The 17,379-nt window shown below is 41.1% G+C and overlaps 1 protein-coding gene across 2 annotated transcripts in view; it reads right to left on the bottom strand.

Annotated features, from left to right (window-relative positions):
* Nucleotides 1-1,317: 1,317 nt before the first annotated feature.
* Nucleotides 1,318-17,379, bottom strand: part of PRKD1 (protein kinase D1) — a 310,832-nt gene continuing 294,770 nt past the window's right edge. For both annotated transcript variants that reach the window (XM_070427343.1, XM_070427353.1), the window contains 2 exons: nucleotides 3,356-3,441; nucleotides 1,318-2,296 (listed from right to left, as the gene is read on the bottom strand). In XM_070427343.1, coding sequence (XP_070283444.1) covers nucleotides 2,078-2,296; nucleotides 3,356-3,441 — 305 coding nt within the window. In that variant the 3' untranslated portion in view covers nucleotides 1,318-2,077. The remainder of the gene's footprint in view (nucleotides 2,297-3,355; nucleotides 3,442-17,379) is intronic.

Raw genomic sequence — 17,379 nt, forward strand, 5'->3', positions numbered from 1 at the left:
AATTCTATCTTTGAATATTCCTTTTGAATTTTCCTTACTAGTATTCTGGATGAACCTTCTACATGGATACTTCTCAGGTTTGTGTCCTGAGATCACTTTCTTTCTTATTCTGTCCCCAGAGACCCGAATCATTCTAATCAACCTATTGTGGACTTTGTATTCCAAATCTGTACCTTCAACTCCAGAATTCTTCCCTAAACACCTTTAAGCTATCTCAAACTTAGTGTCTTATAGCACCTTTATATTTAACATGTTCAAACGTGAACTCACCCTTTCTAAAATGGCTGAAACTTCTTTTGATGAATACTGCTATCAATATCCAAGCCAAAACCTAGATCAATCAATCAGTAACCAAATCCAGGTGATTCCATCTGTTAACATCGCTTCTACCTCTACCTCGAGCCTCCTATTGCTACTGCCTTAGTTCAGGCTCTCATCTCCCCACGTGCTCATACAACAGTTGAGCTGGAACGTTGGCCCACCGCTTCTTCCCTGGCTTCCATCCAGACTCTGTCTCGCTGGCAGAGGGGACCTGTTGATGTTGCTTACTCTTCTGCTTAAAAACCTGAATGGTGTCCTGAGACTTACACAGAATAAATTTCAAATCCCTTAGAATAAAGGATAAGTAATAACACAAAATAGTGACTAATTATTCGGAAAACTAACTATTCTCCCCATCTCTCCAAGTGTAAATATTGCCTGCAGTTTTAACGTACTTATCTACTGTATTCAAGTATCTCAAAACAAATAAAATCCCTCCAAACATTGTGTTGTTTTTTTTGTTACACTTGAAAAATAACACATAATAATTATTATCCTGCTATAGACACCCACCCATGTTACCCACATCACCTACTCTACACACCTACCGTCTATTCATTCCTCTCTTCCCCAGGCCCTTCGCTTCTGTTGGCTTTCTCTTTAGAAATTACTTTTCAGACTTCATGTGGTTTTGTAGTTCACTTTAGAACCTTCCTGTTTAGATAATATAGAAAGAAACTAGACCAATATTCTAACACACTCCTGGCTTATAGTGCCTAACTCAGGAAGCTACATTGAAATTGCGATTTGCAATATTTTTACTTGTGCCTTCAAGCATCCTGTTTGGCCTTGGCCATTTTTCTCTTTGAAAGCTTTCTTTCCTCCTGGAAATTAGCTGACATACAAGTCAGAAAGACTTCTATACTTATGGCTCAGGGAAAGTAAATTCTAGATCATTACATTTTTTCTGCTTTTTGAGCGGATACCTGTTCCTAATTGGCCTGAAAACACTAGTGTGAACTATAAATAAAAATAATTCAGTCAGATGGACACATATTTTGACAAGAATATTTATTTATTATTAAAAAATGCACAAAGGCAAAAAGGTTGCTTAGCTGCTGATTCTCCACAATACAGCAGGGCATTGTAAGAAAGGGGAATATATTTGCTGTATCTGGCAGTTTACATTTTTAAGGCATTTAGGCTTAAAAGTAGCAGGCAGGCCTAGGTGCCCTTACTTGAGTTTAAATACACTGAGGCACACTAGGCAGGTAAGGGATTTGAGACTATACAATAAAATTCTCATGCACTTGTGTCTTAGGATCGTATATCTGTCCCCCCACAGCTCCATCATTCCTTTTTTTTTTCCACGTAAGTTTTGGAATTGTTCATAGAACAATGGTAATAACAGACTGTTCAATAGTTTGCTTATCACGAAAACCGATGGGACACAACAGAACTATCTCATAGACGGGTTCTGTAGACGCTTACCAAAGTGAGGCTCCAGTAAGAAAAACACCGATTTATAAAGGCACAGCGGAGACAGGTTTAATGCATTAAATATAACATGAATCATTCACAATAACACGTTTAGTTTTGCAGGGAACTTTTGTTAATACAACACAGTTGGTCACACAAAATACAAATGCTTCTGTTGATTTGTCTTGGCAACTCAGATACATCAACAGTGCTAACAGTTTAACAGCTTTGTTCTCATCTGACAGAAAATAATGGCAGTTCTGCAAGGCAAATGTTAAACCTGACCGTATGTATTTATTAATTCCACAGTGTTTTGACAGATTATAGGGGATGGAACTCAGAGGATGCTGACACGCTCGCTGAGGGCTTTCATCTCCGTTTCCTCAGTCTCGGGACTGTCGCCGAGACTTGCACTGGGGTTGACCAGGTGTGGGGGGTACTGCAGCCCCTGCTCGCCTGCGTACTGTTCCCACCGCAGGTCGTCGCTTTCATGGGTGATGTAGCGTTCCCCGGTTTTGCACTCCAGCTCTCGTAAATCTAACCAGGTCTGATAATCCTGATGAAGAAAAATTCCAAAATATTACCACAGAGATGATTACAACTCATTCAAACACTGTTGTCAGTTCCCACAATTGATGAGTTATCCCTTTTCCTTTCACTCTAACCTTGTGTGTCTTTCCTCAGGCACCCTGAAGTGACAGCAGCAGCACCAAAACCATCCTATTTGCCCGAACTTTACAAATGCACACTGTTTATGTGACGTGCACCGAAGGGTGGGCAGTAGTAAGTGCTTGCAGTCAAACAATTAGGAATGTTGGTATTCCTTTGAGATTTAGACCGCAAATAACCCTTCAGTATTCCAGAACACCATTTTTCTAAACTTTTAGTTCAACCCTGGTGAGTTTTGCTCAGGGATTAGAGCATCTGCCCATGGACCAAACAGTTGAGCGTTCGCTTTCCTGTCAAGTGCACATACCTGGGTTGCAGGTTCAATCCCTGCCCCTGTTGGAACATGTGGGGGAGGCAACCAATCAATATGTCTCTCTCACATCAGACACATCAATGTTTTTCTCTCTCCCCCTCCCTCCCACTCTCTCTAAAAGTCAATGGAAAAAATATCCTGGGGTGAGGATTAACAACAACAAAAAACTAAACTTAAATTCAATGTGAACATAATAAATATTTAAGAGAAAACAAGTGTATACCCATGCATGTACATTTGTCATGCATTTGTTCTGTATTGGTCTAGGCTTTGAAGACGCAGGTACAAACAAGTACAGTGCATGGCCATGTGAGGCCATTTACTTGGGCATTTATCAGAGTTGCACCTACAGGTGCTTCTGAAAGCTGGGCCTTGGGGTTTTGTTCTGATCCTTAGGTTTCTTGATTTTGGTTTGGTGGGTGCAAGTGTGTGTGTGTGATTTTCTTGATAGAGAGGCTTAGAAACACTAAACTTTATTAAGTCCTAAGCAGTTGCATTCATTTTGGCAACCAAATTGATATTAGAATTATACTTTTAAAAAATATGACAAAATGTTTTTGCATACAATATCAAAATCTTACAAATACTTAGAAGCTCACCTGACTGAGGAAATATCCAATAACTGATTTTTACCTGTAGCCAAGGGTGACTCAAGGTCTTGTCCACACTATAGCGCTTTCTCATTTTTACTTGCAGCAAGTTATTGATAAGATCAATGGCTGAAAAAGAATGTTAGTTATTAGTGAAAACAGATGACAAACCTGGAGCATATCATGATTCCTTTACAGTTTATTTCATGTCTGCTATTTCTCACAGTTAAGGCAGCACAATGATAGCAGGCACTAGAACCTGAAGAACATTCATCGTGAGAATTCTAAAACCTCGGTCTTCACTTTTCTTTGGGTGCTGAAAAGTGAAATTGGAAACAATCGTGGAGGAAGGCCTATGAGTCTTTTGTGAATATGATTAAATTTCTCTTGATTTAGTCTTTAACACATTTTTCTAAAGCAGAAGTTTTATTTAAATATGTTTCGTTTAAATACATCTTGCATTCGTGGCAGGATAAAACTAATATTCAAGAGAAGGCACTTAGTAATTTTGTTGTAAAATGTGTTTAAATTTAGATTGCACACAATGGGCTTCATGGTCTTGAATTAAATGACGGCCATCTGGATACCACACTTAAAAGGGAAAATATATAAAACATAACATGAGTCAGGACTCATGATAAACTTACAGCCTGAAAACCAGTGGCACACCAGGATTAGACCTGTGTCTCTGTTACAGACAAAAAAAAGTGAATTAATTCCCCAACTTCCCCAATGACTAAGTCCTGAGCCCGTGGCGCTGGCTCTATTGTTTGGTCTACACCAGCACGCATGGACCAGAAATACAGACTGTCACAGGGGTGCAGAGGCCACCTGAGACCAAGATCGCTCATCCAATCCGAATGAACCAGGCTCCTTATCATTACAGGCAAAGACAAGTGATTCCTGCCGTCGTTTGGTAATCTAGATTTCTCTTTCTCTGATACGAACATTCTAAATATTGGCCTGCACAAAAGGCTGCAGAATATCAAACACCTAATTCTTTGACTGAAGAAAGTAAATGTGATAGCCCACATTTAAAGGCTGCCTGTGCCTCCACGCCCTGGCCAGGGCTAGGATCCCTTAGGAAACACAGCACTTAGTACAGTTTCCCATTCCACACGTGTTCTCAGAGAGCTTTTGAAAGTACAGTTCTCTCAGCGAACGGTGTATTGGGCTTCGGCCTTAAAACATCCATTCACATGATTTACTCACTGGTGAGTAAAGTGCACCTTCCATTCTGGCTGCTGTGAAGTCACAGCACCCCTGGAGGATGAGGGGTGCAGGGAGAGCTTATGTGCTACGGAGCGCACGCCGCAGCATTAAGCTTCCCCCAACACGGCAGGGAATAAATATATGTTATTAGTTCACTCATTCTGTTTTGAATTCAATAATTAGGAGGGCAGGAGTACAGTAGCTCAACAAAAGGTTGGTTTGTGCCCAAATGGGCCCCAACAGTGAACCACGCGGCCTAATGGGGAGGGAAGCACCGCCAGAGGAGAAACTAGAAGTGTCTGAAGGGAATGGAATATGTGAAGATAAAAAAAATGGTTCTGCTGAATGAAGCATAGTCAGCAGTCGGGACAGCCAGTACCCAGGTGACCTGAATACGCACAGCAAGAGGAAGACGAGGACTGCGCGGGAAGAAAAGCGTTCAGGACACAGGGAGAGAACCCAGGAAACACGTGTGTGTCTAAACATGTGTGTGGGTATTTGTGAATTTATAAACGTACTTGTGGCTTGGCAGAAAATGGAGATAATTAACTATTGAATGTTGGCGCCTGTACTTAAATGTTGGGAACCTGGTGTTACTGAGAAAATAGGTACGTCATTCGTGTTTGAAGTTCCATGCTACTTGTCACTCTTTCTGAAACTCTTAAAACATCCTTTTTATTCATTGTCTCACACAATCCAGCATTAATGGTACCCTCCAAATGCCTTTCACTAAACAGATTTTTAAAATAAATTCTGAAGTGTTTTTGTTTTCCTAACAATGTTCTGTTTATTGGCCACATTCTTCATACATATGTATCAAGCATTCGTTCACTAAACCTGCCTTAATAAATTATTATTGGCAATTATTTAGGGAATAAACAAAAATATCTGGCCTTCTGAAAGGCTCCCAATCTAGTTGCAAAGGCTAAACATGCACACGTGTGTGCGCGCGCACACACACACACACATAACAATATACACCATTTGAATCTCTGGCCTGTGTCAAGTATCCTGGCATCGCTCTCACTTAATCCACGATTTATTCAAAATTCCTCACAATGGCTCTAAGAACACCTCTGTTAGTTTCTTCAAAATGCAGTATGTCTAGTTCTGAACAGTAATCATATCTCATAGCTGCCACTGAGTGTCCTCTTGTGACACCCCCATTCCCCCAGTTCTCCCTCCCAGCAGCGACCTCCATGGGAGATGTGTCCACACTAAGGGGGCGAACCCAGTTGCACAGGAGCAAAGTCTAGTAAAACGGGAGCAGCCATAGCAATCCCAGAGGGAGCTGTCCATCTACAAAGTCCAAATGGGTCTCAACCCCAGTTCCAAAACTCAAATTGAGACTCAGAATTCGGAGCGAGAGGGAATGTGGTAGGGCATGCCTTCAAAACTGTGGCAATGGAAGGGGAAGAGGGAGAGACCATGGGAAAGATATAAATCGGGCCATTCTGTGAACTTCTCTCAAAAACAATGCAAAGGAGAAAGTGAGGCCGCCTTGGGGAACTCGGAGGAAAGAAGAGGATGGCAGCAGGATGGAAAATCAGAGAAAAAGGCAGCCTATTGCATAGCACACAACAGGATGCTACTGCCCATGGGGAGGACAAGGACTGCAGAAACCCCAGGCTCCCTGAGAAGAGGAACAACACAGGCAGTGCCTGGTCCTCCTCCTCTTTGTAGTAAATCTGATACCAACATTTACAGAGGCAGAGAGGGGTAGAATTATTTTCTGATTGTACCTGCCCAGTTATGCTGGGAGTTTGCTTTTCTAATGCTATTCTGAGAGTTCTGTTATTCATCCTTAAACTCAATCTCATCTTCCCATATTATTAGTAAATTGTTGTATATCTGAGTTCTCTCAACACCGTGGATAGCCATATTAAGCAATCAGATGTTTTTCCTTTTTCTTTTCTTTTCTTTTTTTTTTTTTTTTAATATATTTTATTGATTTTTCACACAGAAGAAGGGAGAGGGATAGAGAGTTAGAAACATCGATGAGAGAGAAACATCAATCATCTGCCTCCTGCACGCCCCCCACTGGGGATGTGCCGGCAACCAGGGTACATGCCCTTGACCGGAATCGAACCCGGGACCGTTGAGTCCGCAGGCCGACGCTCTATCCACTGAGCCAAACCAGTTCGGCTCCTTTTTCTTTTTTATTGAAAAATTTTAAAGAATTGTATGGCTCAGTTTTTCATTTTTAAAGAATTTATTCCTCATGAGCAGAGAGTTTTATGCTTTCTAAAATGGATCCACACTCATGTTTCCTCTAAATTAAAAAAAAAGAAAAGAAAATCTGTCTTTTGAAGTCTAATGTTTCTTTTCTTGCTATAGCAACTTATTGCCTAACTAGAGGCCCGGTGCACAAATTTGTGCACCAGTGGGGTCCCTTGGCCTGGTGGGATCGGGCCGAAACCAGCTCTCTGATATCCCCTGAGAGGTCCTGGATTGCGAGAGGGCACAGGCCAGGCTGAGGGACTCCACTGGTGCATGACTGGGGCCGGGGAGATACCGCAGGAGGGTTCCAAGGCATGTCCAGCCCATCTCCCTTAGTCCCAATTGGCTGGACCCCAGCAGCAAGCTAACCTTTGTTGGAGCGTCTGCCCCCTGGTGGTCAGTGCATGTCATAGCAAGCAGTTGAGCGGCCTTCGTATATCAGTAGTATATTACGCTTTGATTGGTTGAACGGATGACCTGACAACTGGACACTTAGCATATTAGGCTTTTATTGTATAGGATACAGTTATTTTCCCCTAACTTCCTGTACATCAATTTCTGTCGTCGTTCCATCAGTCGAAAGACTGAAATGTTAGGAAAGTGAAGAGAAAATTTTTATCAAACATTCCCTTTTACCAGAATGGGCCTTTTAGCAGATGTTGGGATAGCTGAAGTTCTGTGTAGCCTGTTTCCCAGGTGCACAAGAACATCTGAACAAAAACAAAATTAAGTGGTACGTGCAGGTGCTGAAGAGCTTTATGTTTTAATATGAAAAGAAATGTTCCATCAGAGTGTTAATTGTATGGATTCCATTTTCTTCTGGTATCAAAATACAGAATTATCTCTGAAATTGTGGAAACTATATTGCAGTCATTCTCTATTTCAAAGCAAATGCCACGTGTATGGACACAATAGATTCTGTGTATGTAGAAGACTCATTTGCATGTGCCATTGCATCCAGAGCTTGGAGAAAATCCTACAAAAAGAATGGAACTGGACATATTTGGATACATAATTGGTCTCTCAGGTTACATCCCTCAGTCACTCCACCATTCCCCATTGTTTACTATTTCAGTACGTGCCTATGTCCCCCTGTTCTCCCCACTAGGTTTCAGCTCCTTTAAGGTCAGACAGATTGTGTATTCATTTTTGCACATAAGTTTCACAAATATTTAAAATAAAATACATCATTTAATGCATTAGCAAAGTGCTTGCTAAATAGCATTTGGGAGACGGACTACATTAATTAGGAATTTAAATAACCATTTTCTCAGCTCTAAGTTTTAATATCCACATTATGTGCATACGGTTTGTATATTTTGGCTAAAAATATCCCTGGATGGTAGGACATCACAACTCTACACAATATAACAGATCAGAGGATCAGTGACTTCTATCAGAAAATTAGAGCAATGCTGAGAATATCTGCAATACAGATTGGGTTTATTTTACAAGGCTTATTTTACAGAAGAGAAATTATTGGTGACCCTCTGGGGCTAACCGGTTTTATCCAGATACAGTACTTTTTACCTTTATTTTTTTCTATACTATCTCCTGTCTAACGCAAATTATTCAGGTACAGGTTTTCAAATAAGAACCCGGATCAGAACTATCATTCTAGAGATGGAGCATCATCAGTCAGCACTGAGCTCCTCACCTTCTATTTTCCTTTTCCCTTTCTATTCGGCCTCGCAGTTGGTCAGTGCAGCCCTCAGTACTTCTCCCTTGGGTTTGCTTCATGCTGGTGGGTAAGTTGTGTGTTTATTTTAAAAATCATTTTGCAACCCTTCACATTCCAGCTTTCAACCCAGCAAACTGTTGCCGGGCAACATGAACTGGGACGCTCCTCTCAGGTCTGGAGCCAGAGGCTGCCTGCAGCAACGAGGCCCCTGGAAGTCATCATCTCACCGGTGCCTGAGGCAATTACCACAATCCGATGAAGTGCAAGACCTTTAGAGACTCAAGCCCCAGTCTTTCCTTTTCCAGTTCTTTCCTCAGTGCAAAGTCATTCTGTCAATGGTTACTCCTTTGCTTTACCTTCAATTTCATCGCCTCTCAAAGACCAGCAACACAATTTTAGAAATCCTGAACTGTTTAAACATACCATAGAGCAGCCCCCAAACTGATGCCAATGGATTCAAAATTCAAAGTAAAAATCAACATATATTTATATTATTATAATGATGTTCAGGGTGGATTTTTCTGTCATTTCCACTGCACACTAATATCATCTAGAGAGGTCTTTGTTTTTAGTGTGTGTTTTCTTTAATGCCGATACTCAAACCAACGTTCAAGGTGGTGGTAGTTTTCAGACATGCCCTGGTGTTGCTAGTCTGTACAGCTAAGGTGGGGAATGACGGCTGTGCATTGTTTCTCAGATTTGCCAGGCATTTGAGTGACCCAGGGATCTACACTGACGATTCTGATTGCTGGGTCTTGGGTGGGACCTTTGAGTCTGCAGTTTGTTGTCTCCCAGGCGGAGTCTTAGACCACACCCAAGTAGCAAGGGCGAGAGGTGTGAGAACACTGGAAGCAGTTAATAACTGGTTTAATAGGGCCTCTGACTCAAAGGCTGTAAGTGCAGAGAAATGAATCTAACCATGGAGAACGGTATCTGTGCTCTATGCCATCTGGTTCAGTATTTGGGATGAAGACACAGAGGGTTTCAGGACAGCTTCCCCTCAGGAGATGCCAACAGGAAGAGCAAACAAGTCGCATTGTACAAATAAGTTCCAAAAGAGCTACAGTCTGAAGCTATGGGCCGTACTGATAAGATAGCTATTTAACAGGGGCAAATGGAACTCAGTCCTCTATTTAGGTCCCTCCTTCCCACCCACCGAAAAGGGTCTAAGTACAGAACTGAAAACCCTGACTTATCAGCAATATGCCTAAGAATTCAGGGTTCTAAATCCACCGTAAACTCAACATGAATCTGTTTATTGTCCCCAAATCAAATGGCATTTTATGGCGTGCTAAAAGACATGTGTTCTTTACAATGAGGAACTTGGTGGCATCACTTTACTTTAGACTCACTGAACCTTGAATCAGAGCCATTTTGAGGTTTGGTTTAAAGAACATCAATGAAGAGGAAAGTGTCTGAACTAGAGTGAAGAGGAGGTTGAAAGAATCACTGATTGCTCAGGACATGATGGCGGCTTCCAAACCTCTGAGATAAGCTTTTGGTTATAAAAAGGATTAGGCTTGCTCGTCCAGGGGATATAAACAGACGTTCGCCTCATTGTGCTAGGGTCAAATTTAGAAGAAATAGGGCTCCTCATGAAATTGCATATTTTCCACCAATGGAGCAATTTCAGAATATTATGTATAAATCCTCAGTGGATTGATACTGTGAAGCAGTACAGGGGTTAGATAAGATTTTTAAGAGCCTATATTTTAAAATATTCTGTTGTCATTGTGGAAGAAAGCAAACTTACAAGATTATTTAAACTTTGTTATTCTTCTCCCCTAATATCTCTACATAAATTCAGATGCCATATTCAGAAGTGAAATTTTCATTTTATAATTGGGATTTATAGGAGACCTTTTAATTTTGGGGGCAAATAAACATTTTTGAGCACTTAGAATGCCAATGTTCTTGCTAAAATTTCCTTTGGTCATTTTCTCTCTATAAATTATCTGCTAGAGTAAATGCCATAAATTTAATTTTATCAGAATAAATAATTCCTTTCCTTGTGGGGACCTTTTCAGATATTAACTCATTTGATTTTTTAAAAATTCACTCTACTAGTGGATATTAATTGAATCACTGTATGCCTTTGGCTCATAATTTTAAAGCTCCTTATTGAACAAAATGCATGTTTAAAAAAAAATTAAACACAAGCAATCTCAGAATTTCAAGTAGAGATTGTCTAACATGTTAAACCCTCTCGAAGGTTCTGACCCACATAATTCGCTTTGGTTTATCAATCTTGATTGACTGTCCTGGCACCAATCCGGCATTGGTCAGCAGTTCACTAGCTAGTCCCCTCGCATCTCCTCCAGGCTGCTACATCTGACAGCGGTGCTAATATGTTGACGAATATTCATTAATATTCAGCTGGCTTGCTGGATCTTCAAGCCTCATATACTGTTGCAAACACAGTTTAATTATTAAAATGACAATTGTCTTTCTTTTGTTCCTTATACCATTGGATTTCTGGGTCTCATCCATGCAAGGCTTATTTTCAATGAGGTTATTTTTTGTTTTGAACAAATGTAGTGAAAAGGGGACTTACAGCTGGTTGCTTTTCATGGCAAAGTGCTACTTCCAACTTAAGTGCTTCGTGTTCTGGAACACTGTTGAATTTTGAAAACATACCATGTGGTAATGGTGCTATGCTTTCATGTAGCTTTGCTTTGTGTTTGTACTGGCTGTATTTTTCATCTGAAATTTCTGAGGGAAAACACACTTGTGACCAATTTTATTTGAATTTACCACATTGAATGACAAAAATTGCTTTTAAAATAAAATTTGGATGCTTTGATAAGTTTACTGGTATATTATTAGAGCCGTTCTGTGCCTTGAGATGCCATGTGTTCTACACTGTACATAAGTGTCAACAGAGGACTGAGACCAACTAGAAGCAAAAGTTAGAGCTGTGCTCATGGGGGACAGGCAGGGGCAGAAATATTTCCATTGAGATTGTGGAAGCGGAAAGTGGAAAAAGTCTGCTTCACTGGTGCACCATCGCATTTTGGTGATTTTGACAAACTATAGAATTAATGCAAGGACACCTCCTGTCCCCCCTTTTTTTCTATGTGGTATGTCAAGGTTTGTGTCTGATCTTAACTCTTGATAATACTACCTAGCCATGTGTCTCTGAAACTGAGCAGTAACATCACAGCAGGGGACCTCAGGGTAGGTGCTTCTTCAGACTTCACCTGTGCACACAGAAAATGATCTCTGACGGTGGGGGTCGGGGCTCATGGTGAGGCAATTTCCGCGGCTGCCTCTGTGCTGATTACTGCCTGCTCGCCTCCCTAATGGCATATAGAGGAACATCAAAACTCCAAAGGAAAAAACAGTAATTTCTCTGGAGATTTTCATGGTCTATTACCATCAGTCCTTAAATTTACCACGTGTCGCTAATTGAACACATCCATTCCATTCAATGATGGAAATGTACTTTTATTCCAACAAATGCTCTCCCTTAGCTGCAGGTTTGTCATTGTTCTTCTGGTAAGATGAATTGCAAATTATATTTCACATTACCAGCTATACAAGCACATCCCTCGTTATCTGTGTCTTCTCTCTTCCTCTAAGAATAAACTCTTGGGGAAACCAGGGTTGTATAATAGTCATATATAAAAAATTAAGATGTGTATTATGATCTTGAGCAACTGATGGAATGCAGGAGAAGAGAATTCATTTGACTTTCCCACTTGAACGTTCTCCTTTGTGTGGGCTCAGATGGGTTGCAGGGGTGGGGAACATCCGTGGGACATATGAGGCCGCAAAATCATTTGGTCTGGCCCTGACAAGGCATTAGGAGTTAATTAAATGTTTGACCAAATATAGCAGGCTAATTTTTAAGTTAATAATTTTGTATGGCCCATGAATGATGTTATAAATATCCAAATGGCTCTTGGCAGAAAAAAGGTTCCCCACCCCTGGTAGAATTGCATCTTCTTCATCTGTTCAGGCCTGATGCAAGGACTGGTGTTAACAGAAAAGGAAATGTAACCCTCCAGCTCTTCAGCAAATAACATTCACATATAGTCTGTTTATTTAAAAATTTAGACACATTTTAGACCAGGCATGAAATAATTAAAGTTATACAAAAGGTTGTACTCCACTTATTCCTGGATCCTTTTTTCTCTCCATGAACTTTTGTTCATTTTTATTATTTTTTTAACATGTCATATACACCTGGTAAAAGATCTAAATCAATCAGTAAGAAGAGTTCAAAATGAAGATAAAAACCTCGCATCTCATTATTAGACCTGCTCTCCAGAGATGACTTTTTAACTATTTAAAATGTTCTTCTGATTATCTCAATACCTTTCAATAATAAACACAGTATCTTTTATGCTTGATTCAATAATTTTCAACCAGTGCTGCTCTTGCTCCATGGATCAATGCCAGTCTGTGCTCTGTTAATTGGTTTGTGATTAGATAAGCATGGAAAGTGAAACTAAGTCTTTGGAAACTTTTTATAGCATTTTTACATTGCTTTCACATTTACATTATAACATACTAGTATGAGACAGGTTGGGCAATGTAGGCTTACTGTGTGAGTATGCAAAACAGTTAATTCTTGCATTATTATTTATTAATTATTGTATTATCTTCAATACAAACAACTGTAAACCTATTTTTGTTGAGAAACTTTATAGTTTATCTAAATTTGAATATTAGGAACTTAATTTAAATTTTTTTTTAGAACACTGCCAGCTGTGAGGTCTTTCAGGGGTTCCGGAATTTAACTATAATTCTTTCCTCATGAGCCAGGGCTCTGAGCAGTGGTTTTCAAAGTGTGGCCCACGAACTTCTTACAGTCTCAGCATAGGATGGCATTTTATGGGGGTGGGGCCTGGTCATCTCTGCTTTTAGCTAGCTCCTCCACCAAAGTTTAAAATGGCCTGCAATAGACTTAGAGCCAGACCATGACAGGTTGTTTAAAATGAGCCATAATCAAGGAGATTCTTGGCAAGTTATGAGGAACCCCCTGCCTTGCAAGCATTCCATGTTCTGTTAGCTAGTTTTTTTATTTCCCACTTCTAAGCTTTACACCCCTAGTAACTACTTCTAAATCATAGACTGAGTCTTGCTTGCAATTTTCTGATTTTTTTTCCCAACGTCGAACCAGGATTCACCCTTATGATGTACTACTACATGCAACAAACATAAGGGCTAACCTGGCCTTTCTCTTGTTGTTGTGGAGTTCCTAAAAATGCAAGGAAAGGAAGGGCGTATTGGTACACGATCAAGGAAGGTGCAATTTCCTTAGTTTCCTCTGATTATCTAAAAAATGTTTAAGTGATAATGGGCTTCCCTTTTCATAAGATAAAGTACATTTGCCTGATTAAGTAAATATTTTAAAATAGGTGAACAAGTCCTTTCAAGGAACTGAGGAAGGTCACAGGATGGACATGCTGAGGGCTAAGCTTCGTATGAGAGAGAGCTGGAGGCGAGACCAAGGCCATGGTTAATTATTGATGGGGAGTAATGGATAAACTCGATGATGCCAAATGATCATCCAGACAGTCACAACGATGAAATGAAACAAGATGGAACACACAACACTGCCTGAGAATGAACTGAAACGTCCCTGCACTCCCGCTCCATGATGACCTAGTCTCCTCTTGTGCTTTTATTTGTAATCATCTGACTCATTCCGGAGTGTTTTCTTGTATACATACATTCTTCTTTAGTTATATGTATAACTATACATCATGTAAGTACCTAGTTTTATATATATAACTACATATATAACTGTAATTAAATATGTGTTCAGTTACATACAAAGTGTCCCCCAAAATGTATACCTTTGGGTAAGTATTAATTCCAATGGGTTAAATCTGAAAAGAAAGAATCCTATATAATAAAAGCCCAGTGACTGAACAGTGGAATGACCAGAATGACCAGTCGACCTGTGAAGGAAAACCCCTATTATGTAAAACTACTGTGTGGAATTCTCTGCTATTCTTTGGACGGCCTCTTATTCTGAAAAAAATAAGTTTGCTTTCTAGCCTGCTTGAATAATGGGGAGATAAACTTAGCTGTCTGACCTTGTAGGCCAGAGACTAGATACACCCAATGCCATGCCAGGTGCATTTTTTAATTGGATAGAACTGTGTAGTTTTCAAGGCCACCGCCAAAAAGCAAAGGGCTGGCTCTTCCATAAAAAGGGAAGTTCTGCTTGTAGCTTTGCTTAGAATTTGGATTCATTTTCCTAAGCCCACCGTGGTGAATAAAGTGTAACTCCAAACTCTCAGAGCGCTGTTTGGTTCTTGTCCGGTTTTTCTGTAACAGACCAGTTGCTATGATGTGCACTGACCATCAGGGGGCAGATGCTCAATGCAGGAGCTGCTCCCTGGTGGTCAGTGCGCTCCCACAGTGGAAGTGATGCTCGGTTGACCAGGATGAGCAGCTGCTCCCACTGCAAACCCCAGGCCAAGGGGCAGGAACCCGGGCTGCTATTGTTGTCTCCTTGCCCCAGGTCCTCCTCCTCACTCCCTGCCGCCACCTCCGGATGCCTGCAGGCCGTGCAGTGCCACTGCCAGGCTCGCAGAGCTGGGAGGCAGGTTCGTGACCACCACGGGACTGAGGCCTACTCCGCTGCCTCTCAGGGCTATTATCTCTGGGCCCAGCCGCAACCGGGTCCCTTGGAGAGGCCAGTGCTCCAGCTCCGCTGAAGATGCTGGACCAGGGAGCAGCCGTTCAGAGGGCAGGTCCACAGCCGCTCAGCTGACTGGGATGAGCAGCGCTCCCACAGTGGGCCAATCCCTGCAGGCCATGCCCCCCACCAGTGCACGAATCCCATGCACCAGGTCTCTAGTATTATCATATCAAAAATAATTAACATGTTTAAAATATTCCCTATAGGTTCCTAAATATCAAGCCCTAAGAAATAAGCAAGCTTTGGTGTGTGACAATGTATGATGTAAGGAATGAAGACAAATGATTTGAAGGTCAAGCCTTACCACTGTGTGACCTGAGGCAAGTCACTTAGCCTTTCTGGTTTCTACTTCAGACTAAAACATGTTACTTACTAGAGGATCAGTTATGAAGAATGGCACAATGACGGCTCAAGCACTCCAATATATAGTATTACCTTATATCAAGTCCATGTCTATACTAAAAGAAAAATGCAGGATAAAGTTTTCATTCCGACACATCTGTGTATGCTACAAAGACCTTATAACTTTCTTTCTTTTATTTTGCCTTTTCATGCCAAGAAAAAAATACAATTAAAGAAATGTCTGAAGAACTCTTGGGAATCATCAGTATGCATGCGTTTTCTAAAATTATACAATCAATTCTTGGTTTTCCACCAGGGGAATTCTTAACTTAGCTGTTCTCTTCCTCAATCTAAATCCTTGGCTCACCCCACACCTGCCTTCAGAGATGCCTTTCACATCCTTTTCTGATTTGGTCTTTATTACCACCTCATGATGTGGGCAGAAATCATTACCCTGTTCTGCAGATGAGGAACTGAAGCTCAAGAAAGGTCAGTGATGGCTAATTAGAATAGCACATAGGACTATATCTCAAACTGCGTGGCCATCGATCGTTACCTTTGACTGAGGGGCCTACATTTTTATTTCCATGTATTCAGATTCTTTCTGGTTTTGATGTGGTTTAAAGTATCCTGAGATTAAAAATTACTAATATCAGCTGTGACCACCCTTTGTCAGATACTGGTTTGCTTATGTATTTATCAGATCCCTCATGCTTAAAATTACTTGGTACCAGCTGCCCTGTTATAACTTCTAATCAGGAAATTAGAAGGCAGTGAGATAGAATCTGGGCCTGTAACTACCTCACCTGGTATTATGACACAATTTACTAGCCTTTCTTTATGTTCAAATATTAGTTCTGTTCATACACGAGCAGTTAGGTCTCATTTGCCATTCAGAAACTCGATCAGCAAGCAGCACAACTCACTCCTGTGCCTCAAAGACAAGAATGAATTACAGGAAGATGCCGAGGAGGGGCCAGTTAATGCCCAAACTGACACCTGAGTTATGGAAAAGTGAGGGTTACCTAAGCTGGTCTCCACGTTACTTTGCCTGAGTAACAGGAAATCTGTACTGCTTAGGCCTATCTATAGGTGAGCAAATGTGTACTTCCTGGTCAAATATAAATGCCTTGAATTCTATGATGTAATTCCCTCTTTCTGAAATGCTGCCTATATTCCTTTTCATTCTTTAGTGACTGGTCTAAGTTCCATCTCGGAATATGCAATTCTTCCAACTACACAGTTGTTGGGGAGCATAAGAGACTTGGTTGGAAAGTTGTAAGGAGGACATTCTGAGAAAAGGGAAGTGTGTGGAAAGCCGCCTGCCCTGTTTGTCGGAATTCCGACTTAGGGGAGACCTAGGGGAGTCGAAGGCAGCGCCCCTGATTATTCCTTGACCTTTCCAAACAAGCCTGTGCAGGAGCACACCCCCGGGTGTTTACTGGAAGCCTTATGCTTACTCCCTCGATGCCCTTGCCTAGAGGACAATGTAAACACATGTGTCCTCCCAAGATTACTCACCCTACTGATTGTATCTAAAGATAAAAATTCCAATAAAGGCCTAAGGAGGCAGGCAATAGGGGCGGGCCTGGCCACTAGAGCAGGGGCCCCTTAGCCCTCTCTTTCACAGTCAAACTGTGTCTGAGTAATCTGTTCATCCTTCCTTCAGGGGCTGCTGGTCAGCCCCCGCACACAGTGATTCTTCTCCCTCTGACCTTGGAGACCCTGATTTTATACCTCGCTAACAATCCAAGGAAATAAATGATCATTTTTCCCAAATTTATGTAACTCAGCTCTCCAACAAGTTTTCAAGTTCTTTAAAGACATTTTACGTGTTGCCCTTTCCTTTTGCGTTACTTACGATGTATGAACATCGTGGTTTCCCAAGAAGAGTGTCTAGAGCTATTGATATCTATGTCTCTGGTCTCTATTATCAATGGTAATTAAACCT

This window comes from Myotis yumanensis, unplaced genomic scaffold (assembly GCF_028538775.1).
Source record: "Myotis yumanensis isolate MYYU_CA2020_CCGP unplaced genomic scaffold, mMyoYum1.0.hap1 SCAF_1, whole genome shotgun sequence".
Taxonomy (NCBI): Eukaryota; Metazoa; Chordata; class Mammalia; order Chiroptera; family Vespertilionidae; genus Myotis; species Myotis yumanensis.